The sequence below is a fragment of the Passer montanus genome, unplaced genomic scaffold (assembly GCF_014805655.1).
Source record: "Passer montanus isolate IOZ18808 unplaced genomic scaffold, ASM1480565v1 scaffold10, whole genome shotgun sequence".
NCBI classification, from domain to species: Eukaryota; Metazoa; Chordata; class Aves; order Passeriformes; family Passeridae; genus Passer; species Passer montanus.
In genome coordinates this window covers 9680566-9708192 of record NW_024356505.1, presented here as the reverse complement: position 1 = coordinate 9708192, position 27627 = coordinate 9680566, and the positions used below count along the sequence as shown (strand labels likewise).

The following is a 27627-nucleotide window of genomic DNA, read 5'->3' as shown; positions in this document are numbered from 1 at the left end:
TAAGTGCACTATACAATTGAAGCGAAATCAACACTATTAGAAAATTACTACCTGGATCACTGTGCTCAAAACAATTTATTCATTCTGTCATATAAGCAGTTCCAAATAAGGACATAAACGCCCATGAGATAATTGTAAGTGTTGCTTTCTTCTTTCTTAAGAAACAGGCAAATAAGATATATGATGTTTTCAACAGGAACACTCACTTTCATCTTGCCTTCCTCCCAGCTCTCAAAGATTAGAGATTCAAGTCATGCAAAATAGCTGTGAGAAGTGGTACATCCTAATTTTTGTCCTCTTCCTGGAGCAATCATTTTATTCCTGTTCCCTGGTTGTGCAGAAATACCCAGCTACTCCTATTAGGAGATGTGATTTCATGGGAAATTCCATTTACTTCAGTTATGGGCAGCTGGAAAAAGCACACTTCTTTTTCAATGAGCTTCATCCCCTGCAACGTTCTCTGAAATCAAGTGTGCTTCTTGCAGTCAGCCCCTCCTCTGATTACCATACAAAGCAGCTAAATTTCAGGATCTACCTGAATATTTCCTTCTCTTGTCTACACTTTAAAATACTTAGACACAGGAGTTGGTCTTAGGATAGACAGCATGGGAGGATTTCATTGTGAATGGGAGATTATTAGATAGGCCATAAGAGAAAATATATTCTTCCTTGTTTTCTGTAAGTGAAAAGGCCCCATGTTTTCTTGTCCAATTGCCATTTGTCATATAAGGCAATACCAAAGTAATGAATCTGAATGGAACAATTTCATTTAAAAAATCCTGAGAATGCAGTGTGCCAATATGGCAATGACTATTTCCCTGATGCACAACTCTTAGTTTCAACTTGAGGTGTTTCTGCTTTCTAAGGAGCTTTTACTTCCTCAATACTGAAGCCTGTGGTTCTTCACCATCTACTTTCTTAAACAGTGAAGGATTTTAACTTCATGTGTTAACTTCCACTTACTAAAGACATGGATGTCCTCTTTCAACCTCCTGTATGAAAAAAAACCACTATCCATCTTCACTGGACACAGTGTTTACTGGTTTAATTCTCAATGTTTGCCCTATGTCACTTGAACAAGAAGAAAATACAATGAGAAGCAGGTCTGCCTGTAGGACTCTGGAGGAAGGGAAGCATGCTGCAGTGCTGCATCTAGTGTAAGGAAGCACAGGACAGCCATTCCTAAACCTAACCAGTTGCATTGCCACACACAGCAGAAACTCACTGTACTGAATGGATTCATTAGCCATGTGTCTCACAAGAGAGATTACTAGGAATTGTTCAGCAGTGCAAAGGCAGAAAGATGGAGAATAGCCAGGTACTTACCAATGTCCAGCATCTATTCCTTAAAAAAATTCCAAAACTGTAGCTTGTATATAAATCTGACACCTTATTAATTGCATCTTAAGAGCCAGTATGTGTAGATCTCTACAGCATCCAGGCTGGCTCTGCACTTCAGGACTCAGCTCTGGAGCAGCAGCCAGGTGCACTACAAACACAAGCTGGCTGAGGGCGAAGGCAGAACTTAACCTGGGGACTGAATTCTGATCATTTGTACAGGCATAATGTCAGGTGCTGAGTTACTGCAACCAGATACAACCAGAACAACAAGGTCAGGAGCCAGGACTTACCTTCCTGCCTGTCTCAAACTGTGATTTCAAGTCTACTACTCCAACTCTGTATGAATTAGTAAGAAGAGAAAAATGCAAGTCAGCTTTGCTGCAAGCCTAGTCCTGAGCAACAGAGGGAAAACCAGACTGCTTTCAATGACAATATGGCAATTGGCCTGATGAAGTTAAATCTTTAATTGGTTGCCCAACATACATGTTTTAACATTCTGTACTAAATTAGCCAGCATGCACACAGTAATTGGACCAGTCAGTGACTTTCTCCTTTCACTATATACATACACAAACAGGAACACCACAAGATTGGACAAAGGAAAGCAATTTGTTAACCAGATACAGCTAGCAAGTAACATTTTTTTCCTCTAGAAATGTTTTTTTCCTGCAAAATCACAAGTGTGAAGACTTTCTTTCAAGGCTTGAAGAACACTGCAGTCTTCCAGTGAAAAGGCTAACAATAGCCACTGTAGCTGAAATGAGATAAAATTTGTTGAAAATCCATTCCAAGCAAGAGTAAAATTGAAAAAAATCGCCTGCAATGCAGCATAGGGAAAAGGGACTTTGGAGACAAGCTGAGCAGGTAAAAAGATGGGTTTGAACCCAATTCTTAACATCCTCGGCTTAGTGTAAAAGAGGAGGAGGTTCAGAATCAGATCCAACATTTCACATTCACTGGTAGAGAAGTACCTAAAGAATTGTTTGCTTACTTTATTTGAAGAACTTTAGTTCTGTGTCAACACAGTCATAGAAAAGATCCACTACTTCAGCTGGATCCAGAATCTCTGTACGAGAAAGGATATCTTCCATTGCTTCTAAACCTTGTTTTTCAAGGTCTAACATAATCCTCATCAGTTTCTGGCCTTTATCCTAAAGGTATGAAACAACCAAACTCAGTTAACCAGCAAACAGGCTCATTAAAGCATTTTACTGTTTCTCTCTGTTACAGAGATATTTTCAAATATTTTTAAAAATGAGAAAGATGTTTTAAGTACAAACTATTTCTGTTATTAGTTTCTTTGGATGGCCAAAGGCTAATAGTCCTGGACATTTTGTGCATTAAGAAAAATAACCAAACAGGAGTTGCTAAGTTTAAAGCAAAGAAGGAAGAGGGTGAAAGATGGATAGAGGAAGAGGGGAAAATTATATAAGGCTTATACATATAATAAAGGTAAAGCAAGCTTGTAACCCCACTAACAGAATTATGAGAGAAGACTAGAAGCCCTAAGAATTGTACAGGTTGTGGTATTTGCATGTGCATCCCTCAAATCAACACCTGCAAGATGATGAATAGATCTGAAATTATGTGTCATGCTACAGTATTTAGACTCCAGATCCCAGAGATCCCAGGGAGGTTTTGTGTGCTGTTCTGACTTACTGCTCTTTGTGTTTCTAGAAAATTTACTCCTGAGAAAGGTGTAATTTCATTTTATCCAAGTGTTATTTAAACTCTACCTTTTTTTGTTTGTTTGTTTTAATAGAGAAGTGCTGCTTGTTTTGCTTGCAGCTTTCAAAACTGAGTTTCAGGGGAAAACAAATTCATTTAGAATGAATGGTGGTTCTGAGTTTTTCAGGTTTTTTCTCAGCATTTTGTCCAGAAAGAGTAGAGCATCTCATCTAAGGTTTAGGCTCTTGGATGGGCAGCTTTTATAGCATGAAACCTGAGTAGAAACTGCATTTTCTTTTCTACCACAGCTATTGGTGTCACATTGTGGGGACTTTAACAGGCAAGAGTCCACAAGATGCTAAAATGCCTCTTCCAGGTCTTCCCTAAATCAACATCTTGCATAATGATATGAGAGCCAGCTGCACATTAAACCAATGTTATCAGAGGTCACAGATTTTAAATTACACCATTCCAAGAAATTAAAAATCCAGCCCAAACTGCATTTAAATAATGTTTGTACTAACAAAGGTTATCACAGCTTCCTTAATCAATAGTGGGTAGATCTGAATGTTGTTATGATTGTAGCAAGACTCTGACCAATGCAAATACACACAGAGGAAAATTGTAGAAAAGCAAATCCTCTGTGGAAGTTGAACACAACTATGTGAGGGTCTTCCACAAATTGCCTGAATACCCATAAAAGCTTGACAGGTGTGCCTTGGTGATCTTTCTCCCTCTGTTTCACTTCCTTAAAACCACTTATCCAGTTTATTGCTGTAGTTGTAATTGCAAATGTTGAGAAGTTATTGAACTAACTGCCCAATGACACCAAAAGTTGTAGCTCAACCATTTGGAAAAGCAATACAGAATAATCCCCTTCCTGACTTGACTTATTACAAAATTATTTGCATAAGTGATCTTATGGTTCACTTATGCAAATAAAAACACTAAGTTTTTACCATGGAAGGTTTTCAGCCCTTGGGTATGTACTGCACAGCACAGTGTCCTTTCTTCTCACATGGCATTTTCAGTTAAAAATTAATGCATTGAATGCATTAATTCCATTAATAATGAAATGCATTGAATTCCAAAACACAACACTTGCCAAACTGTCACATGCAAAATTATTCCTTAAAAAAAAACCTTTCCAAACTATGTAGTTCTTAATCCAACACATGATTTATCCATCTTGCTCTCTTCCTAGCACATAATTCTGATACCATGTTGCACTAGCATCCAGTGTTCTAATCACTAAAAAGACTATATGCATAGTGAGGACTGAACAAGATAATCAGCTTAACAGTTTGACTTTTCATTTTGTAAAAGTAATGGAAGAAAGCAATGCTCTCAGGATAACAAAAACTATGCAGAATAGTTTGTCCTTCAGAGGGCATCATTATTCAGGCTAAACTCTCAAGGATTCTAAGAATATTCAGAGAATGTTTTTCAGTGAGTGACTGTGAATTAAGGTATGGAGTTGGGAATCTACATTGACATCAGCTCTTGAATTCCAGGTCCCACAGCTCTTACCTGATCACTCTCCAGGAGAGATCGGGCCCATTCATGTGCCTTGTACAATTCATGCCTACGATCTGGTTTCTCCTGGAACCGAGGTATCTTTTTAGCAGGATCATCATTGCCAAAAGAAGGAGACTGCACTTTTGGTACTAATTTTACATCATCAACAAAAATAAAGGGTTTAAATATGGACCTGAAAGAAATGAGAATTACTGCTTGCAGTAATAAGAGAGCTCTCATATATGTTATTGAAATGTTTACCAGGTTATTTTAAAACAACACATACAGAGCAGCATAGGTAATTCATCTACACTAGGCATGGGTAAGGTTAGAGACTTGGTACTGGTCAAGCAAAACAAATCTATGTGCTTTAAAAGAACTGGGTTTGGCAATTATTGCAAAAACTTATTACCCCTTTTACCGATAAGATTCTCTGGTGTCCTCATGCCAGTTCTGCCACTTCTTTAGAAGAGTAGCACTGATCTTCTCAAGTTTTTTGTAACAAATCTCAACATTCCGCCTCACATCAGTTTTTCTCCTCTGTTGCCACTGTCATCTCCTCCTCCTTCCAGATTTAAGTTTTATTAAAATCAGAAAAAACCACTTGCATGGAGCAGGGAAGATTACATATCTTGCTCAGTATCAGAGGATTTTGCATATAAACAGCAGCACTTTAGAATTCTACTTCAAGAGCTGGGAGAAGACATGGCTACCAATATTGTGACATTTCTCAAACTCTTTTAACACTGAATTTGGTTCTAAACTCCTAAGAGAGACAAACAAAAAACCCCACCAATACAGAATCTTCATTCCTGAGAAGCTGAAAGTAGCTTTTGGCAAGTGCATGGAACAACTACCTTCCTTCTCTTTAGATGCAGAACAACAAAGCAGCCTGCATTCTGCAGTGAAGAACCTGCCAAAAGTGAAGACTTCTGCAACACACAGTTAATCACCACTGCCCGTGTACAGTCAGCAGGTTCAGTGCTGCAACCCTTTCCATCACTGTCACAAAGCCTTGCTGACTAAGAATTTACGTGACTCACTAGCTGCATTTAAAATAATTCTTTCTTAATGCATTACAGTGTCAAATAAAGCAAGAAAGGTCTAAATAAGGCTTTTAAGGCAGGTTTTTGACCTTCAAAAGGACAGAAATCCCAACAAAATAATTTGAAGCCTTGCTCCTTTTTATCGCAGAGGATTTGCATCAAGTCACAGAAAAGTTTGGGTAAGCAAGTTTAAAAGTGACACTTAACCCTGAAAGTCTGAGTTGCATAATGCAAGGTAGGAGGAAAGTCCCTTTGACATGGATGACTTCCACAGCCCTCAGTAAAACCTAACAATTACTACCAATCCTCTGACAGGAATGACAGTCAGCTGTTCAAGGGCACCTTTTTCTTCTCCCCATAACTTCTTTACCTCAATGCAAGTGGCAGCTCTCCTGAATAACTGCAAGTGGTTTAGTTTAATTTCTGCGAATCCCAAGTGGATTCTGTTTAAAACACAAGATAATTCATTAGTTCTTTGATGATCTAGCCCATGAGTTCCCTGATCTCCTCAGCTACTTTTAGCTAGAGAAGACACCATGTAAATCAACTGGAAATTGTCCCTCAAATAAAAGACATGCTTGGGATCCCAGCAACTTGCAGATGTTTTGCTGTGTTAACATTTTGATGTCATATGAAGCTACCTAGAGTACACAACCCCTCTCTGATAGTTAAAACACTTCATTTGTTGGAGTTTTGCACCTACCTGTTCAAGAGAAGTGACTTGGGAAGTCCCCGACTTCATAATCTCAACAACTTTCCAAGTGTAAAGCACCTACACTGGGATTCCTGGTCCCTCCCTTGAAGCTCAGTAACACAGGACTGTCAGATTGCACATCTTGGAGCACTGACTGCATTTCTGGTCAGAACATGCTCTTAAAGTATGTTCCAGTTTGGGTGGCAGGGTTTGTTTGTTACCTTTCAACCCATCACCTGCTCTGCACCCCAGGGACCCCAGTGCTGTGGCTTACCTTGAAGGGTCTGGCGTGCCAGTGAAGTAATGAATACAGGGAAAACTAGGATCCTGAGGCAGAACAGACACTATGCTAGCTGTAGTAAGGAAAGATTCAGAGTCCACACAGACACCACTGTCCTTGTCACGCAGGACATCAATCATGGCTTGTGCAGAAACGTCACCTATACAGAGGAGGGGAAAAAATTCCTCAGTGTTCAATGGCTTGGAGCCCAGGTAAGGATTTCAGCCTGAACAAGTTTTGGCTTAAAATGGCCCCCGACACTTGACATGGGCATGTCACAAATCCCAGTTAACAGTTTATACTTAAGCAATGAACATTCAGAAAGAACATGCCTAGTAAATGAGAACGGTAAGAAGCATTAATTAGGCATAGCAATTGCCAGGTAGGGAGAAATGCTATTATAAAGGTACATTTTCAGGAAGAAGGCTGCAATACTGCTTTAGCAGTCACTATGAACAGACTACTTACTTAAAACATCCATTTCCCTCTGCCCAAGTGGGACAGAATGAGAACACGCTGACTTTCCACTACTCAGTTTCCATTCTCAGTTGAAATTTTGAAACATCATCTTGCAGTCACATATTGTTACACAGCAGACATAGGCACCAAGATTTTTCTCCAAACCCCTATCTAAAGGAACCTCTGTTCTCACCATGTTCCCTGCCTGTGTTCATCCCAGCTTTGCCCCCATTGCCCCTCCATGTTTTCTCACATGCTCCTTTTGCAGGTCAGGCTTCTTCCCCACACCTTCTCAGGCTCTGCAGACTCAAACCTACATGCACAGGTGCCTCAACACACCAGGAGACACAGAATGACTCAGCAGCCTGCAAGATTTTCAGCCACCGGCATCTGTCTGTAGGGGCCCTCAGGGTTTTTAGTGCTATAATCCAGATTTATTAAGATCTTTTACCTATAGTCCTTCAGAGTTACTGTATCTGCTTCAGCCACTAACCACACCCCCTGCAATTCTACAGCCTTAGCAAGAACTCTGCAGTGCAACAAATATCTCACCCCTACACTCTTCAGAACACATGTTGGTACACGTGAAAATGCCAACAGTCCAGTAAATTCACATCTGTAGTAAAGGGCCTTTTAGAAAATGATAATTTGTGCTATTTTTCATGCATGAAAGAGCAGATATGCATGCAGTCCCATGCACTGCTGCAGGCTCTGAATATATTTCAGAGGTATTTTGGCCAGCTGCAGTGAACTGAATTCAGTATTAAATTTGGGTCAGGAAATAAACCCTTCCTTTGATTGCAGAGAATAGGCACAATGTCTGTTCCAGTAGCTTTGTTCTGGTCAACAAAGAAAAAGGGATTTCATTTTGCAACTGCTCTTCCTTAAACTGTGCTCTTGAAACTTTCCCCAAAAGGTTAAATCTACATTTTCCCAAAATTAAGATTGCACTAAGCTCAGTCTTTGATATGTGAGGCTATTTTTTTTTTAAATAGTATAATTTTAGTGTTAGGTATGGCCACCAAAATTACAGGAAAGCACAGATGCAGTGGCACATCATGCACATCAGAGCACTGAAAGGAGTTACTTTGTAATTCTAATCCTGTTTTGAAACCTTGGGGATGACATTAAGGGCTTCGTCCTAATTAATGGCAAATGACATTTAGTCTTGAGTTCTGATCTTCCTTCCTACACAGTTTACATGTAGAGGTGTTCTCAGTCACATGTAGTTCTGGTCAGAATGCCTGAAAAGGAGGCAGCAGTGACTAAAAAACCCAGTGTGCCCACAGAAAGATAGTTCAACACTTACCACCTTGCTTTTCTAGGCTCTCCCTGCCAGAACAACAGGCTAAATGGTCATCAGCAAGAGAAAACACTTCAGAAAAATTGAAGTCTGAGTCTCCATTCCACCAGCCTTGACTTTTCACATAATTCCTTAGTTCAGGATGCTCAGCATCAATTTTTGTCGTTAATGAAAGCTGATTGCAAATGCATTTCACTCCCTCTAGAAAGAGCCACATATTAAAAGAGAGCATTAATACAGCTTTCCTGGGAGAAGCTGGAAAGAAAATGCCATATCAATTATGAAACAAATTAATCCATTGGTCATTATGTACATTTGGCGTGACTGTGTAACTGTATAATGACACATACACAGAATCACCAATCACTGCAGGTTGCAGAGCTCAGTCCTCTGTGCCCTGCTGAGACACTGACACCTGTGATTAACAGTGGGATTTGGACAGAATGCCAGTTTCACAATCCACACCTCACACCTTCTGACCACAAAGCAATGGTGGTATCCAAATGCCAAAGGCACCTAATCTTTTTTTCTAATGGCATATTCCCCACAGACACAGAAGGCTTGAGATCTGACTTGATTTCAAAATATATTTCAGCAGAGCTGCATTTAATGAACCTTCCTTGCCCTTCAAAATTAAGAATTTGGAAAATGTTTTTAAAATCATTATAATTGCTTTAAGCTTCCCAGATGAGAAACAGTTTCACTGCAAGCTGCAAGATAAGTTCAAATTACAATTCTTTTATCTTAAATTTTAAAATGGCATGAAGTAAAAAGAATGTGTAAGTAGCCTCCAAAGAATACTGAATGGTTTTTTTAGTTCCTTTTATCAAAAATACTGCAGTGCTCATAACCATATATCCACAGCATGGCAGTAGTTGCTGCAGATATTCCTCAGAGAGAATAAAGCAAATGTATTGGAAGCCAGAGAAAGAGCTGATAAAGTAAAACTATAAGCTAAAATAAACAGAGAATCTGGAATTTGGCACAAATAATTTCTTAGAAACAAAAAAAACCAGTAGTTGTGGAAGTTTTTTAATACTGCCTTCCAAAAAAGTTAGCTTGCTTTTGCAATGCCCCATGCATGCATTTTAAATAATGGATAACAACTTCAGGAAATTCTGTGCATCATTCTGCAAAAAAGTCCGTGTCATCCAATTCTGACTTACACTAGGGTCACTGATGGCTTATTCTGATTCACCCTTTCAAACAGCATACTTTTCAGGGAATTTTCTTGACTTGAGTGATGAGGATATTTGTATTCATGTCCAGCTAGGCAAGCCACTCTTTAAGAGCTCTTTAAGTATTACATTTATAAACTCATGCAAAATAATATTTGTGGGTTTGATCTACCACAAAAAAAAAAAATCAAATAAATTTTTCCACTGAGACTTAGGAACATTAGTAGAAAGGATTTTGAAGTATTTATTCTTAAATTATTTGCAAGAGTTGCTGGATAAACACTCACTATAAGCTTTACAGTCCTGCAGCAGTAATATTGGAACTCTGAGGATAGTCAGGAAAAGATGCGCCTTCACACTGGGGAATGACACATTTTCCCCATCTTAACAACATCTGAAAGCTTAAGAGGCACACTTATGATTGCAAAAAAGATCCCTCTGAACAAAGTATGAAATATAGAGTTCTTACATAGCCAGCAGCCTTTTCTGCAGGGCTGCAGGAGGAGGAACTACTTATCTGCAGCTCTCAGGGACCTCCTGAAGAGCAATGTGCTGAGAGAAACCAGAAGAGAGCTGCAGAATCATTCCAAAAAGCTGCAAGCAGCAGATGAAGGCAACAGTTTATTTGCTGGGAAGGAGGATGTGAAGGTCATGTATTGCTGATGCAGCTAAAACTGCTAAACAAAACCCACTGTTCTTCAAATATCAGGCAGGCAGGTCAAGAGAAGAAGGCAGGCTGTCACTGCATAATCCCAGGAACCTCAGGAGTCAGCTGCTTGCCAGAACTGGGTTTCATCAGGACAGCATGTTCACTCTTCCCTCCTCTATGTTTGGTAACTGTTTGTGCCAGATAATCTGTAGGTATCCTTAAAACACAAGCTTTACCTGGGAAAATGCCACCTCTGTGATTCCTGTTTGGTGGCAGGGACTGATAGCAGGCCATCACACAACATTGCACAGCCTGGTGATATTTCTTTGCTCCTTCCCATATCTGCTATCTCCTGCCTTTAATGATTTCGGGGGGAAGGAGGAGAAAATTGAATGGATCTGTCAGGCTCAAGTCATGGATGACAGAAGTCCTCTTGAACACTCTGAATTTTCACTTCATTCAAACATGAGTACATTTTTAAAAGCTCTACTGTTATGAAAATAAAAATCCCTTCAAAATCAAGATGAGACTAAATTAAATACAGGCCTTAAACAATCATATCACATTAAGGCAGCCCATATATACTGGAAAAGTTTTAACTAAATTCATCCACTAAGCCAATGAATAGAAGTTAGTTTGGCAGTTCTGGCTTCACACATACAGAAAAAGTAACCATTCACAAGTTTAAAGAGTAGAAAATTATTGTTTTGCATCATTTAAAAAACAGGGATATGAAGGGAGTATATCTATTTCAGTAAAGGAACCACCACCAGCAACCCATTCAATTTATCACCTGACAAAAACCCTTTTGTTAAAACTATCAATGGTTTTCCTTTCCTCACAATATTTTAGATTTGTAAGTAATAATTTGGGCATTAACTCCACCAAAAAGTCATCTGACCTGTTCCAAACAGAAAATAAATCTTGGAAAATACACCTGTCAAATATAAAAATTATGATTATTACATAGTTTATGCATAAAGGCAACAATCCCCATCTTCACAGAAAATGCTAAGTCACATCAGCAAATGCAAATCAACACATAAAAAAGTCAGAGTAGTACAAATATAGAAAACTAAAATTGGTGATTTAATCAAACACTTGCATTCATTAGTCACTTATTTAAACTCACTGACTTTAAGACCAATTCTTCCAAGACAACTCTTTACAGCTATTTTTAATAGGATTTGCTGTGAGTTCTAAACTAACCTGTGATTTTTTCAGCTGCCCAATACTTTCCAGAAGTCTCCAGTATCCAGGCTTCATTTCTGTCCACAATCAAAAATGCACTTTGGAAAGTATGGCATGAACTCCCATCTTCATAATAATTTCCACCTTGTCCATGTTCTTCCAACAGAGCAACTATTACATCCAATGCTTCTTTAGCTGTTGCACCCCTTTCTAGGCCAAGTCTATAAGCAAAGGGTAAAACAGAGATTCAGAGAGGAATGATACAGTAAGGTCTCCTTAAGTTATGATTTTTAAACATCAGCACTCATCTAAATTTAAAATATTGAAGTGCCTGGTATGTCTAATATAAGAGTTCTTGCTTTAATTAGTTACTAAAGGGTGAGATATAGAATTATTTGTTTCTAGTCTCGATTTTCTAAGCTGGTTCTTTACTCTCAAGCCTATAATAGCTGACTTTTAGGTTTTTTTTTAAAGTCCAGTTACCAACCAATGATCTCAGCTGCACTGTAAACATGCAATGCTCTATTTATCTCCTCCTCAGGCAGAATACATTTGAAGGACAATTTGCAAGTATTTTTTTAAGTAACAGCTGTACCAAGGTTACTTTTCTGTACAAGGGTGGTAAATTGTAAATTAATATTACCAGCTATTAAAAAAGAGAAGGAGTATTCAATATTACAGCCTCTCTACAATCTCTCTTTCCCAATGCTCTGGTTGGCCATGGAAACCAGGTGTTATCCTTATATGCATAGGATAACTTTCTGTAAAAACAAGCATTTGTGCACAGTCATACTTCAGAGCTCCTGCAGAGGCTTCCCCAAAAAAAAAATATTTGAATACCAGATATGTCTTTTGTCAGAAGTAAGAGCAACCACATGTCTGAAAGAACAGAATTTTAAAAGGAAGTTGAAGCAAAGCAAGGCTATTTTATGAAAAAGCAAACTGAAGTGTGGTAATAAATTTGAGAAAGCCATAGGGAATGACTGTATCCTGCTTTGAGTAAGTGGCATTAAATAATCCCTTGATATAATTTACAGCCCTAATTGAATCAACAACAAAAGCAGTAACCAGAAGTTGAAATCAGAACTGCAAAAGATTTCACTGGTTCCAAAATCCAATTACTGGTAATGAAGAAATGCAGTGTTTCAAACAAGAGCGTATCCAGCCTCCATCCTTTGGGAGTTACCTGGATCAGTTCAAAATTTCTCTCTATTGTTTTGTCACCTTAATATTTTCCTCTGTGTTTGTCTTTCTCTAAATGCTCTATGGACAAAATAATTTTGACTGATGGATAATTCCAAGAAAATCACTTTTTTAGACATAAGTACTATCTATGCTCTTTCCATATCTCTTGAAATCGCATGACAAGAAAACACTATTCTGTTTCTTTCCTAAAAACTACAGTAAACAAATCAGGTCCTGATAATTTGAATACAGATTTGTTGATCTCAGTACTTCTCTGCAGTGGCTCTGCATTGTTAAATACTTGGCTACCATTAGCCTTGTTTTAGGCTGAATTATTGAAAGCAGTGTTTGCATCTCTTTCAGCAGCATCTATTTATCACTAACTGACAAAGAAGAGCCAAGAGCCAACTAGAATTTTAAGGCTTAACTTAAAGTGACAGTTCCTCCATCATCTTCTTACTTTGCATTTATAGGGTCTTTCCCTCTCATCTTTTCTTGTTAGCTGAAACTTGTTTAGTACTGGTGACTCCATTTTTAGTCCCTCTGCATTTAAGTTTTTCCTTCATTCTTTTCATCACTGGTGCAATTGCTTTTTCAGACCAATACAGCTATGCCAGCCTTTGCACATACCAGAGACACAATTTAAAAGCCAGCCCAAAAGCATGTCTTATTTGGTCCCCAAGAGCAACCCTGCCACAGGTAAATGAATGGAACTGAAAACGACTTTGGTGACCATACAGTCACTAGATTCAGTGGTAATCTGCTCCCTTCTCCCCAGTTAATGACCAAAACCATTAGATTATAATTCGATCAAAACCTGCCAAGAGACATAACATCCCACTAAAACTTTAATGTCTCCCTGAAATTTTCCATTTGAGATGGTTACAGTCCAGCTTTCGCTGTCAAAACCGCAGCAGGGATTCATGCTGAAGAAGCACCCTTTAGGTATTACCTTTTTATAAATGGCTCCCATGTTACATTTATTTCCATTAAGTAAAGGTCTAGGCTCTGCATTTGCTTGGCTGCTCCTATCTGTCAGTCACCAGGGACAGGAAAAAAAAAATAAAACAAAAGGAAAAAAACCCATCCTACACAACAACCACACAACTCATTTCCACAAAATTAAGTCTTGTCAATTATCTCAGCATCAGTGTCCTGGGCAACCACAGCATAATCCTCCCACTAACACACTTCAGAGTACCCATCAAGGTGAGCTGGAAGAACAGTTAGAAGCAATTTCAATGCCAGATGAGAGCTTGAATTGCTTATTAATAAAATTGCAGTGATTTAGTACAATCCACTGCCTAAGTACCTCCAATATGCTGTCATATTGTCAAAACAATATTATCTTAAGCTTTTCAACTTCACCTATCAGTTACATAATGCAGGCTTTCCAAATTAACTAACATACTTGATGACATTCTACTTTATTCAGTTTTGAGGTCTCTAAGGAAAGAAATTGGTAAACAAATTAATACCATTTTAAAGAGCATTCTTGACTCCCTGCCAAGACTGGCATCTCTGTGTGGCTCTGAAAAAAATATTGCACCTGTGATGAAAGAACAAATTAATAATACAAACACAGAGGGATTAAAATTAAGACAAAAATGCAAAAATAAGGGTGTAATTTACAGGTGTCTCCATATTTATCTTTTGTATGATAATGCTGACCTAACTTATCAGCAAAACAGTACATGAACTGTTCAGAAGGATATTCTTCCCTAAGTGAACAGGTGCTTTATAGTTGCAACTGTGCATCACAAAAAAAAACCAACTCAAAACTGCAGGCAGCTAGGAAGAATACCTGAAGTAAATCCTGATAAGCTAACTAATGCAGCAATACTGGTATAGCTTTCAAAAATCAGCGACTGAATAAATCCCTAGGGGGAAAAAAAAAAAGGGTTCTTTAGGAATTTGTACTGCAGCATATTTTCTCTATGTCGTGACTAAGTCCATGTTCTCCATTTAGATTAACTGCATGGAATAGGACCAACTTCCAACCCTAAAGTCCATCACACAAACTTTATCAGTTTGTCAAGAATCATTCAAGTGTTCTGACATGCTGTGATACTCTTTGAAGAGGCAGAGCTGGTGGCAGCTGCTCCACTGCAGCCTACAGAGATCTATTTTGTGCTCTATTCTATGGGGTGACATGAAACAGACACAATTAATTCAACTGGCCAAGTCAGAGAAAGAATCACTTAGGCTGGAACAAGCAGCAGATGGTAACAACACATCTCTGTTTCTCCTTGCCTGAAGCATCCTCTCCCTGCATCTGAGCTACAATTTCTTCTGCAGGTGAGAAGGAAGAGAGGGGAGGGTAGCACCTACAGGTGATTATTACCTGTAGTTTGTGGCAGTGCCTCCTTACTTTGGTATGTCCTGATTTGCTAGTGTGGGTAAATCTAGAGCTGTTGGATAACATATATTGGAATGTTAAACAGTCCTTTGAGAATGTAATAACTGAGTATAAAGTAAGTAGAAATTGACATTTAAACCAATGGTTTGTTAAAGTTTCAAAACGACTGTGGTAGGATGGAAAAAATAAAAGTGGAGCTTAGAAAGTCACCTAAGTCCTTTTCTTCACAAAAGGTTGCTCTATACTTTCTTAAACAACCCCTCACATCTAGTCAGCCTCCTTTGATGCAATTAAATGTATTAGTTCTCTCAGGTACAGCTTCTCCACAGATTCCTTCAGTACATACAGGGCTTAGAGAAAATACCAAAGAGAAGGTTAACCCAAATTCCCTCGTGATTTTGTCATTGGTCAGATTTTATAGCTCTCTGATCACATTTCCAATTTCCACTGCATTCTCTTCAACTGGCCCATATTCCTCTTGATTTATGGTGGTTGGAAGCAGACACTATTTCTGCAGAGCCATGTTAGAGAACAATTACAGTTTCAGGCAGCTATGCACCTAACAATTTCTTCTAACTCATACTTCCCAGCTTGCTCATGAGAATAACTTCTAAGGTTTTAACATCCTCTTAAAAGTCAAGTATCTATTTCCTATCCTTTTATCTACAAAATATCTTAAGGAGTAGAATGGTTTGATGGGATTTTTCTTGACCACCAGTTATTACTGTGCATTTATCAACTCCTTGATATTTGAGGTTTTTCCCTTTCAGGAACTGAGGTTAAGCTGGTTTACAACAACTCTTTTTAACAATATTAAGCATAGCCACAAGATTTAACTTCTTCCAGTCAACCGAAACATCTCCCATTTTTCATGAGTCCTCAAGAAAAATGAGAATTCACCTGTAACTGCTTCAGTCAGCTCCTTAAGTATCCTAGGGCAAAGTCTAGTAGGACTATTTTGTCTAAGACTGATTTACTTAAATATGCAGCTGTTGTTCCCTTTGGTCTTTGAATTGAGTCCATTTGCTTCATTTCTCTTTGTAATAAGTTTGCACGTTCTCTCTTCTTTCATTTTCAGCTTTCATCCCCCACCCAAGCCACTTTAAACTTCCTTCACCACAAGATCAGCATGCAGGCTGAGACTCACAGTGCAGCACAAGCCTTTTGGGCAGGCAGCCGTCAATGAACAGACTCACAGAGTTTGTGTGCCAGCCTTTGAATAAGGGCAGTGCCTTGCATTGGAATGCATGGGCTGAAGTAAGCCATAGTAGTTTGTTTATGCCTACAGTTGGCTATAAGCCCAGAATAAGCTTTTTAGGACAGAGTAGGCTGTTGTAAAGTGGGGGAGAATGAAGGGCACACCAGAAATCTGATTTTACAGATGAGTTAGCAGTTCCTTACTAACAATGTAATCATATCTCTTACCCTGTCAGAATAGCCACTGCTGGACTGTAGGGTAGGTAGACAAGGTAGATTGAGTGAACCCACAACAAATTGGTACATTCTTGGTAGCTAAATTCAGATTGCAAGTGTTTTAAGTTTTCACTCAGCTGTATCTGGAGCCCTACCTATCCTGCTTATATTGTTTTAAAATCTCCTTATGCCAACACCACAAAGCTGTTACCTGCTACCAGCATCATCTGAGGCTGACGATGACAGGCTGGTCACAGCTCAGCAGGACACCCACCTGACAAGATCCATGCCTAGCAAGGCTTCAGACTCAGAAGCTGGTTCTCTGGTCACAACAGCTTCGTTAGCCACACACACTCCGTGCTCGTTAGCTCCCATTTCTGCCCCCCAAAGCCAGGAGGGCCTGCTCAGCACCACAGCATGAGTCTTGGGCACCTGCTCGATCTCGATGTACGTGCACTGCAGAGACAGCAGGGAGAGAGAAAGTTAAACAATCACTGCATCTACTGCTGTGACTGAAGCAACACAAGACTTCAATGTACAGAAAGGACATACGTTATTTAAAAGGTCCATGCTTTGTGAATGAGCAAGGAACTTGTTTAAATAACATTCAAGTGTCATGTTTGAACCTTCACATCCTTATATTGCTGGGAAAGTACACGTGCTGATGCTTGCAGGCTTCCAAGAGACAAGTAGGACCCAAATGTTAGAATCAGTAGAAAGCAGCAGGAGACAGACTGTGCAGTCACATTAGTAAAACACAGATTATACCTGTACATAGTAACAAAATCAAGCCATTCTACCACCTCCCCTAAGCACCATCTCCAATGCTTCACTACATACATAGAGTAACAATGGTGACTGGGACAAAATACATTAGAAGGCTTCCTCCTCTCCCTTGCTGCCTCCCCTGCAGCTGCCCCAACAGAGTGACAAACGGTAGAAAGAGGAAAAAACCCAAGCCTTGAAAAGATTCAGTGGCATAATAAACCACTTTAATAAGCCACGGAAGTAAAACATGGGTATTGCTGTTGCTTAAACTGGTGGTTTTACTATTTTAAATGGTCTACTTTAATTAGGTGTCTGCAAATATACTCTGACAAGTCAAAAACACAAAGGAAGGCTGCAGAGAAGTTATAGTAACTGCAAGGAAGAAAGAAATTATGTTGCCTTTCAAATACATTTACTTGCCTTCGAAACAAGCACTGTTTTCCCAGACAGCATGGATGAGAGCTTGATCCATTATTGGTTTGTGCAAACCAAAGAAATGGACTTTACATTTTACTGTTGAGTTCACATCAAGTTTTTCATGGATCAAACTCTGCAGAATTTGCTTCTGAGAAACCTAAAGTTGTCTGTATTTATGAGGCATCTCTTAAGGTCCAACGTTCCTATTGTAACATCTTCCTTACAGGAAGTAATCTGCAACAGTTTTTGGAGGAATATCTGATCAGGTATATCAAAGTAAACAGGATCATGAGAACGGACTCGTGGACTAAAAGTTATTTGCCTTGTTTGCCTGCCTCTGTAGAAATTAAAATCTAAAGCCAAAGAAATCAGTCCAAAATTATCAGAGCTTTTAAAAAGCTTTGTTTTTTTCCTAGCCTTTCTTTCTGCCTTTAAGGATTATACAGCATGATCATCTTCAGCCTCCAGTCTTGAGCAATGATTTTTACAGTAATAGTTTCTCTAGCATGCAATTAAAATGTATAATAGACTGTCTTTGGTCAGAAGTGGGATTTTCAGAGTCCTTCATTTTGACCATGCAAGAGTGATACAAGAAATGAGCTTGCCACCTTCATTAGGTAATGTGTGCAAATAGGTCAAAACTACACAAAGCAAAAAACAAAACACCACAAAGCAGAGAGGCAGTGAACTCTTTCAGTCTAAGGACTGGCTTAGGCAACAAGATCCTGTCAGGCACAAATACCTGCTGTATTTGTAGGAGAACATCCCTAATATTTGACCAGGCTGTTTGGCCAAACTGCTTATACAGTAATACACTCTGATTTTGTAGAGGCAAAATCCTCATCTATCAAGGTACAACAACATTTGGCACTGGCCAGGAGCTAAGATCTGACTAATAAAAACTCTCTATACAGTTCACCCTCTGCTTCATTGTGTAACTAAGCCATGCCATAGCTGACATTTCTCATCAAAACTCCCCCCTCTCCCTTTGAGCTGTCAGCAAACAAATCTCTTTTTTGACATTCTGCACTATTTTATTTCAGAGCTTCAGGTCAGTGCTGTTTAGATAAGCACCTGAAATATCTGTGTGAACAGGGAATAACTGTACTTGCTGGATGTGCAAAGGGGAGCTGGGGCAGAAGGGGAGGATTATATGTGAAGACAACACCAGAGCAGCTCTCAAGCCCCAGGTCTGCAGCCTCAGCCCCCTACATGTCACAGGTGGTCAGCTGCCTGTAGCCATCCTTCAGAGCCACCCATGAACCTTCTCAGTCCTACAGCAGAAAGCAAAAACTAGACACAGCCTGGAGGAGACTCCAGTACTCCATACACCCACACTTGCATAGCATTTTCTGGCTGAATAGCCCCATTATACAAGCTTGCTTACACTGACTCTTTGATTTTTTAGAAGGAAAAATGATAACATTCTGAAAAGCGATAGTTAAGCTAAAAAACTGCTGAATGACTTTGCTCTACAAAACATATTTGCAAGGCTATCCTTGCTACCAATCACTTATAACTTGGTGTCTCATTGCAAAAGCAAGCACTACCAAAGCTGCTATTCATTGCAAAGATCTTATTGTCAGTGGTAGCAGTTGAGAAAAGGGAAGGAGGAAATTGTTTGTTCCTGCTTGAGGAATCCAGAGCATTCTGAAAAACAAAATGTGGGTTTGTTTTGTAACTATGTAATCAGAGGCCAGAAAACATCCATAGGCAGCACTACACACCTCAAAATACAGCTGTCACCTTCAATATTTCTTCTTTATGTCCCCCAACCCAAAAAGAAGTGAACATGGAGCATATTTTCATGCTATATTCCGTTTCCATACAATAACTCAGGTACATGAATAATATTCACACCTTGCCTTATTTATATAAATTGTCTCAGAAGACCTAAATAACAGAAAAACCATTTCAATCTGACAGTTGCTGACAGGTCTTGTAAAACTACTATTGACTTGATTCTTATTCATTTGTCATGGTTATTGACACTGCTGAATAAGTCTTGATGACATTTTACCTTGCCACTATTATTATTTACTCCAGTAAGCATAAAAGTGGGCACTCAATGGGATTCATGTATAAAGGCAGGAGCTTGGTTCATATTTATAATAATAGGTATGAGCTTCTCAAAACAGTAGGGTCCAGAGGTGACAGTAGAGTATTAATTTTAAACATAAAGCTTCATAATTTCACCATCCCCCCCCACTAAAATAACATCAGAAAACCCTTTCCCAAGAAACAAGAGGAACTGGGCTATCCACTTATAGCTAAGACACATAAGTTGTAAAGGTAGGTCAACTAGAGCCAGACACTGGACTTGCAACACAGCAAACCACTGCTTCTTGTTCCACAGAAACCAGGACATATCCTTTCAACAGTTAAAATGAAATAGTGGGGTAAAGACAGAACTATTCCCCAAAAAACCTCACTGGCCACTAGATCTCTAGAAACAGGAGCTCGGATGATGACAGGATTTCAAAAACGGCAAAAATTCCAAAATCCCTGTCCCCCCTCCTCACCCCACAGACTTGGCAAATCCCTCCAGCACAACAGCAGAGCAGCCGGTTCCACTGAGCTCTGGGCCAAACTAGGTAATGACAAATAAAACAGACATCAGGTACTGCTGTGATGCTGTTTGCCACTAACCCTCTCTTCAAAATTCCTGAAATGTCCAGCCTCAGCTGGACTAACGTTTTTCTTTGACTATGCATGCTAAAACCAGAAAGTACTGACAAATTTGGTGGCAAAGTCTGAGAGTGAGTGGTGTCAGGCTCCACTGATTTTCTAGAATTCAAGCCCTGAAAGTGGCATAGCTGGAATCTTGCCCTGTAACAGTAAATTCCCATTAGAAAATATAAAACTAAAGAAGAGAGACCTCACACACACACACAAGAGATGCAGCCAACAACTTTAAAGAAAATTGAACAGGCTGGGAACTAATGATACTTCTTTTATTTCACTTACAGTATCAAGAAGAAAATCTTATCAAGGGAGTTCTAAGAATAGCACAAGGCACAAATGTATCTGCCAGCCAAGCTAGGGCATGCAGATAATTTGGAGGTATTCCAAAACCAGACAGGACAGTCATAAGCACAAGAGATTTCTTTTTTCATTAATGAAAAGAAACTATTGTGCAGTTTCTACTGTACCAAGGCTGCAGAAGCCCAATTCCTAGCACTGTCAGTCAGGTCATTATGAAATATCAATGAAATCACATAGGCTTCAGCCCTGGATAACAAAGGCAATAGTCAGGGAATGCTTTAGAAAGAAAGGATCTTTGAAAAGGGGCATTAAGAATCCAGATACAAAAGAGATCCCACGCCAACCCCCTTCCCTGCCATCAGATTCTGGCTTGAACTTGGCATTAACTCTTTGCTTCACTGCTTCAAGCACTGCCATACCGTAGCACATATCTGAAAAAAGGCAAAATATCTGTATGATTGCAGCAACTCAGTAAGTTGCACAATGGCTGCTTTTTTAGCCCCTTCCAAAACAGGGGTGCAAAAAAATGTGCTGAGGCAGTCTCACAGCCTGCTGCCTCCCTGGCCACCAAGACATTGACACTGACAGCCTGGGTGGAAATGTATAGACAGGTGATTCTGCCTGGGCTTTCCCTTCATAGTGAAATGGAATCTGAAAAACTAGGATGGAGTTGTTCAAGGAAGCCCCTCAGACTATCTATTGCAGATGTGCCTAGCAATGAGCTTTACAGATAATTCTTCTGCTGCTTATCTACAGAAACAAATTTAGTAGAGCTCAAAAAAGGGGGAATAACCTCTCCTTGGAAAGAGAAACACGCAAGCAGTAGTGCACAACACAAAAGAGGTGGTTAGCCAAGGCTATTACCACTGCTTGCTTACACAGTAAGCAGAACTATGGTATAGAGTGGAAGACACCTGGCTGATTTTACCACACCCATTAAACATGGGCATGACATCTCCTGCAGCAGCAGGACTTGTGCCACAGTGAAGGGGACAGCCAGGGTAAATCCAGCCTGGGTACCTCTCAAGGGGTCAACCCAATTCTGGTGCTCACATGGTCACACCAGGACAGTGAGCAAAATCTCTCCAGCAGCAGGATGAATACTCAGGTAGCCAGCTCTCAGAAACACACACTGAGGATACTGCTTGTATCCTAACATTGTGGCCAGATATAAAAGCATTTACAAACTGTACAAATAGAAAGAAAAGCCATTTTCTGCCACAGTAAAGTGTCTCTTTCTTCTTCATATTAAGAACAATTTTTTTCACTTTTTAAGAAGACCCTAGTGCACTTTACATATGCTTTGTATTTCCATATTGTTCCCAGCTGTTTGTATTCATTGCAACCAATAACTATAAAATTTTAATCTTATCTCTAGCAGTGTGTAAGGGTGATAGATTTTATTCTAGGAATAAAAAAATTACAGAAGCTAGAAAAAGCTAAATATTTCCCCTGACAAAAAGCAAAACTCTCTGTGCCCTCTGACTGACTCTAACCTGCTCTATCAAGCCACCAAGGAGCCTCAGGCATGTGAGCCACAGTATGGAAAAGTGGTCTGCAAAATGAAATTTAAATATCTTTAAACAAATCAATTACCACAGAGTGCAGCAGGGAACCCAAGGCTGAGAACACTCTCTGGAGACACTATATGTCAGAGTAGATTTAGCAGTCAAGAATGCACTTCTTGTTTTTCAAGACACAAATTTAGCAGTCTCCCAGGTGATAAGCAAAAGTAAAACTGAAATGTGGATGAAGCCTATTAATTTAATGTTTTAAAACAGTAAGAAACAGATTTCAAAGAAGCCACAAAGAGCCCATCACAGAGACATCCTTGGAATTCTTGGATATCCTAGGCATTTGAAATACTTGCTCACTCATATATTTTGACACAATTAAATGGTTTGGGTCAAGATGGAAGAGTTGGCAGATTTTTGCCCCACACAATTCTAATACTCTCTCCTCCTCTTCCTGTCTGCAACAATTAAAAAGGAGAATCAAAAAGATTAAGAACAAAAAAGAATAGTTCAAGCTAACCAGTTTTGCTCTGGTAGCAGAAGAGAACAAACAAGCAGCACTCCCACAGTAAAAACAGGCTTTGAGAGGGCAGAAACATCCAAGAGATTTTGGCTTCTACCTCTGAACTGCTGCTGGGTTGAGCACTGTGCTACAAAGCAAAGTCAGACACATTAGTGTAAAGGCCAGTGGCCTGCAATGGAGCAGAAGAGAGAAAACACTCACATTAGCCAAGCAATAGAGCTGAAGGCAGCAACCAGTTTATTTTCTTAGCTGCTGTCTGCCTGTGTGGTGCCTCTCCTTTACCTCTGTGTGAAGTGTCAGGGTGAGCTCCAGCAAGGTGGCCTGGGCAAAGCCACCAGTCTGCGTGTGCAGGAGCTCTGCTGCCCACCAGCCAGCAGCGTGTCTCAGTGGAGAGACAGGAATGCAGCTCCTAAGCCACCTCTGAACTGCAAATCTTCAGGCTAAAACCTCCTTTGTCCATGTAGAGTAAGGCAAACACTCCATCACAGGCACAAACACTGCTGTGTCTCATTGAGGTTCCCTGCCAGGCTCCACTTTCCCATGGCAGTGCCATTGGGGGTGCCCAGGTTGACATCCACACCTGCAGCAATGTGACTGTGAGGTAGCACTGCCAGTCTGACCTGGAGGCTTCCCAAAGAGAAAATTCTCAGTAGATCCTGCTGCTGATTGACTTCTATTACCAGATTCTGAACACCTTGCCCATGACACAAAGCAGAAAACACAAATAACTGGCTAAAAGGGGAACTAAAGCACCCCAGAACTGAACTGCAGCACTGGTGTGATGCCTGGTGACCATGTTACAAACCACAGGATTAAGATCACCTGGTGATACAAAGCCAACTGTAATACAGTCAAAGTCTGCTTTCCAAGCTTTATGCTGTCTTGCAACACCAGGCAGGGACCCATCAGTTTCCTTTAGGTGAGTTTTTATGTCTGCAGTCCTCAGACCAGTGCAGAGAAAAACATCTTACTGCGCCTCTGAAAACTCAGAGTAAGGGGAGGTAGAACAATATCCATTAAAAAAAATAAAAAAGGCAACAGAGAAAAACAAAGGAATAACTAAGGCACAACTACATCATGATGTTTTAGAGAACAAGAAAATTCCTCCTACCCCACAGAGGGCTGGCTTTTAGCCCAGATTTGTGTTTAATACCAACATAATAGAAAAATTTTAAATATTCCACAGTTTTATAGACTTCTTAGCTAGTCTACCCTTTCTGCTTTCCCCTTTCCATTCCTCCATAAGAAGTCACAGGCTGTTAAGGTGAAGGAGCTTTTACAGCTCTATAGTGAAGCAAGAAACCATGACTACTTTGAAATCATGAATATAAGGTCAAATTAGAGGAAAGGAAGGTGGATCTTAAAGGAAAAAAAATAATCCACATGGGAAATTCATCCACAAAAGCGTCATTAAGCCTTCTTCAGCAGAAGGAAAACCATAGCAGGTTACTAGAGAATAAAAGAAATCTAGTAAGTAAAATCTACCTTAAAAATAAGACAGAGGGGCTTGCATCTTAATTCTCACTAACATGACAAATTCTTAAAATCCACATCTGGGGAAAAAAAAAACCAAACCACACTTTAAGTAGAGGAATTCAAAAAAGGACCTTAATTATGGTTAGGGGAGCAATGCTACACCTGCACACACAAATCCAGTAGGCTGATGGCTACAACAAGGAAGAGGGGTGATCAGCATCTGCCCCTGCAAAATTGCAATGCAAGGGAAGAACAAACTTTTGAGAAAGTTGTCACACACATACACAGAAGGGACCTTTAATGAAAAGCCCCATTGTTCAGGGTCTTGGGAACCTGCTGACGTGGAGGGAAGGAATTATGTTGATGAGCTAGCTGCAGAGTTACTTGGCTGGTAGATTGAGCCACAAAGATCAGGCTGAAAATGGCTTGCAGTATTCACTGACTTCCCTTGAGACCCTGCCACAAACTAACTGCCCTCCTGATTCCTTTATGGCAACAATCTCACTGAATTACTGTGAGCCACTGTGCGTTATCACAGTTGCAAACAAGAGCAGCACAGAACAGAAACAGGAAATAAATAGGATACAAACTCCCTGACAGAGTTCTGTGGGACAGCCTGTGTTATTACCACCTCTTAATAGAAATTCAGAACATGAGTGACAGCCACAAACAAGTAATCACAATTTGATACACACTAAACCACACTGTGTGCAAAAAATAGAACATATTGAAAACCAAGTCCGCTATCATTGTCCAGTGAAGGTAAAGAAACCAAAGCAAACATACAATATGGAATGGAGAGAAAAGTTGTTCATTTGGAAAAAAGAAACCCAAACATTAGGATGGATGAGAAGAAAAATCTAGCAGAGGCATAAAGAATTACTGACTTAGAAAAACTGTAGTGTGAAATTGATCAGCCACATTTTTCCACTTGTAAATATTGTTCATTTAGTTTCTAAGAGCTGTTTAGTTAGTTTTACAAAGTGCAAGGGAAGGAAAGCTGTAGTGAAAAAGAAAACCTACACCAACAATAACTGAAGTCTTGGCAGCTTTCATGGGTTTTAAAGAAGAAAGTATTAACCCTGAGTATGTCAAAGCTACCTACAGAAGCTTTGACACTCCTCTCCACTCCCCCATCAGTTAATTAGCTCTGACAAGTTTACTCAAGGGGTAGATAGTGTTGCATGCCTGGTACTTAGCAAGGAAAGCAGCTGGATTCAAGCCTTTCCTTAAAGCTTTTCTTGACTTTGAAATACCACTCACTACCAATACACGACTGTGAAAAGCTACCAGACAGCTACCTTAGACCTAACAAAACAAGTAAAATCAGTTCTGTGTTTTAACCAGCTTACTCTACTTGAAATATGCATGAGTAAAAAAAAAGAAAAACATTCACAATACTTAGTGCTGAGTGTGATGAAGAGGCAGTGATAAGCAATTACTTGCACTGCTCTCAGAGAAAATGATGATGTTTTTATCCTGTGCTAGGAGGAAACAGGAAGAATTTTGGCAAACATCTGGAGCCTGTATGTTGCTGTACACAACTTTACTTGAAAAACCTCAGGTTAGCTAATGAAGCCAAAGTATCCATTAATTAGGACTTAAACCCTTACTTTAGGAAAAAAAAATACCTACTCCAGTGCATCTTCACCACACTGCAACAAACTTTACCTTGATTTTTTTTTTTTAAATCAGCATTTAAGGAGAATGCTCGCAGATCCTTGTTGGCAGACTAAACCTACAAACTGTGTTGTGCTATGAAAAGGAATTATGCTTCCTGCTTCTAAAAGGTCTGGCAAAAGAGCTGAGTTCATGACTGAATTCTAAAAAACAGGCACTAAACCAGTTAATCATGGTGTGAAAGAGAAATCATAATAGATTATATATGGCTTAATTATATGCTTCAGCAAATTATAACCATGTCATCAAAGAGTAATATATGGGGCAAAGAGAGCAAAAGAATCAAGAACTCTTACAGGAAGTTCTTACAAATTATTCTCCATTGAGGGTACAAAACAGAGAAGCTTTCCAAAGTTCTTCTTCCCCAATAACAGAACTTTTCTTTTTTTTTTCATTTCCTGTTCCATGAAGAGGTGTCTCAAAACAAACTGCTCTGAAGCTTTCTTCTTGTCTTATTGTCACACTTGTGTTACATATGCCAGCACATGTCTACAAGGTGCTACAGCACTTAACTGTGTATAGTGCTCCTGGGGGAGGGGCTTTCTTTATATCCAAAATTAAACCATTTAATAATGCATAAGTTGTACTAGATGTTAGCAGCAAAAAGAATTAAGAGAACATTAACTGTTAGAAAGAAGAGCACCAAACCCTCTGCAATCTGGAAGTCATCCCATTTGAAAAACAGCATTAAAAGTGGCACTGGCCTTCAGATATCTTCTGGGTAAGTACAACTAGATCCATAAAAAATGTGAGACATCAGCCTGGTGCAGAACACCTCCTGTCCTTAGCCTTCTGCAGAGCCACAGGGGCAGGAGGAAGCTGAATGCAGGGAACCTCACAGGTTCTGCTTTCCCAGCTGCCAGACAGAGCAAGAACCTGGGACTCTAAAAGCTCCTGGCAGTGCTGCATCAGGCTCTGTCTCCTCTGATAAAATGACTGCCTGCTCAGATCCTTGTCTTTGCTTCTGGTGCCTCACACTCTTTACTCCACCTTCACTTTACAATTTCCCCTCTTCCTGTCTTCTTGTTCATTTGTCCCTTTGCTTCACTCTTCCACATCTGCTTATCCTTTCATTTCTCCTGTCATTAAAACAAGGCTGCAGTGACAGACTACAATTACAACAACTTCCAGCAGGGTCCCTTTCAACCCGCATCCATGACATCAGTGTCCAGCTTCAGGACTCCACACCCAGCCCAGATTCAGACAAAAGCCACAGGACTAAAAACTGACCATGATGCAGGTGCCCAGCTGCAGAACATGCCAACAGAGCCAATGGCATGTACAAGAGTAAAGTCTGGCTTACAAAGCTTGAGCACTCTCATTCTCCTGCTCTTCACATTCCCTTATTAGAGCACAAGCTCCTCAAGTCCCAGATTTCTGGCTACCTGTTTTCCAACCTGTGTAGCATAGCCAGGCCCCATTATTGCCAAACAACAACCATGAATGAGAATAATTCATTTGGCACGTGACAAACTCTGAAAATTAGCTTCCAGTTCCAGTTAGCCAGGATGTTTTTCCCTTAAAAGTAAATCAATTGACTACATGGTGCAGGAATCTGAGATGTGAATAGCTTTGCCTGTCTGCTGGAAAAAGTAGAGGTCATGGATTTCTCCCCAATTAAAAAAAGTTACATTGTGAATTTCATTTTCAGACTTCTAAAAAAAATCTTGTCATTTTCTACTCAGGAAATTTGAGTGAAGTGGGCAAGGACTCCACAATCTGATGGGGAAACAAGACAGTATTCATTTCTTCCAACAACAGTGATTTTCTCACAGTTTGAATGCAACAATTCACCCTTACCTCAACTTTGCTTCCTGGCTCATGCTCTGCAGCAGCAAAGTAGACGACCTCCTGTACTTCATCCCTGGGCCGTGCAGAGTTCTTTCCAAACACCACCAGCCCATCTTTAGAACAGGGGGGGAAGGCTACAAAACAGTAGCTTGGAGGAGCTGCAGCCATCCTAGGAAGGAAAGAAAGCAT

The 27627-nt window shown here is 39.8% G+C and overlaps 1 protein-coding gene across 1 annotated transcript; it reads right to left on the bottom strand.

Moving 5' to 3' along the window:
- Window positions 1-51: 51 nt before the first annotated feature.
- SCRN1 (secernin 1) lies at window positions 52-27627 on the bottom strand. The gene is made up of 8 exons (XM_039704617.1): window positions 27448-27627; window positions 16559-16740; window positions 11346-11548; window positions 8316-8510; window positions 6542-6707; window positions 4540-4720; window positions 2333-2492; window positions 52-2095 (listed from the first exon to the last, which is right to left on the bottom strand). The coding sequence occupies exons 1-7, from the start codon at window positions 27625-27627 to the stop codon at window positions 2334-2336; spliced, it is 1266 nt and encodes a 421-aa protein (XP_039560551.1). The 3' UTR covers window positions 52-2095; window position 2333.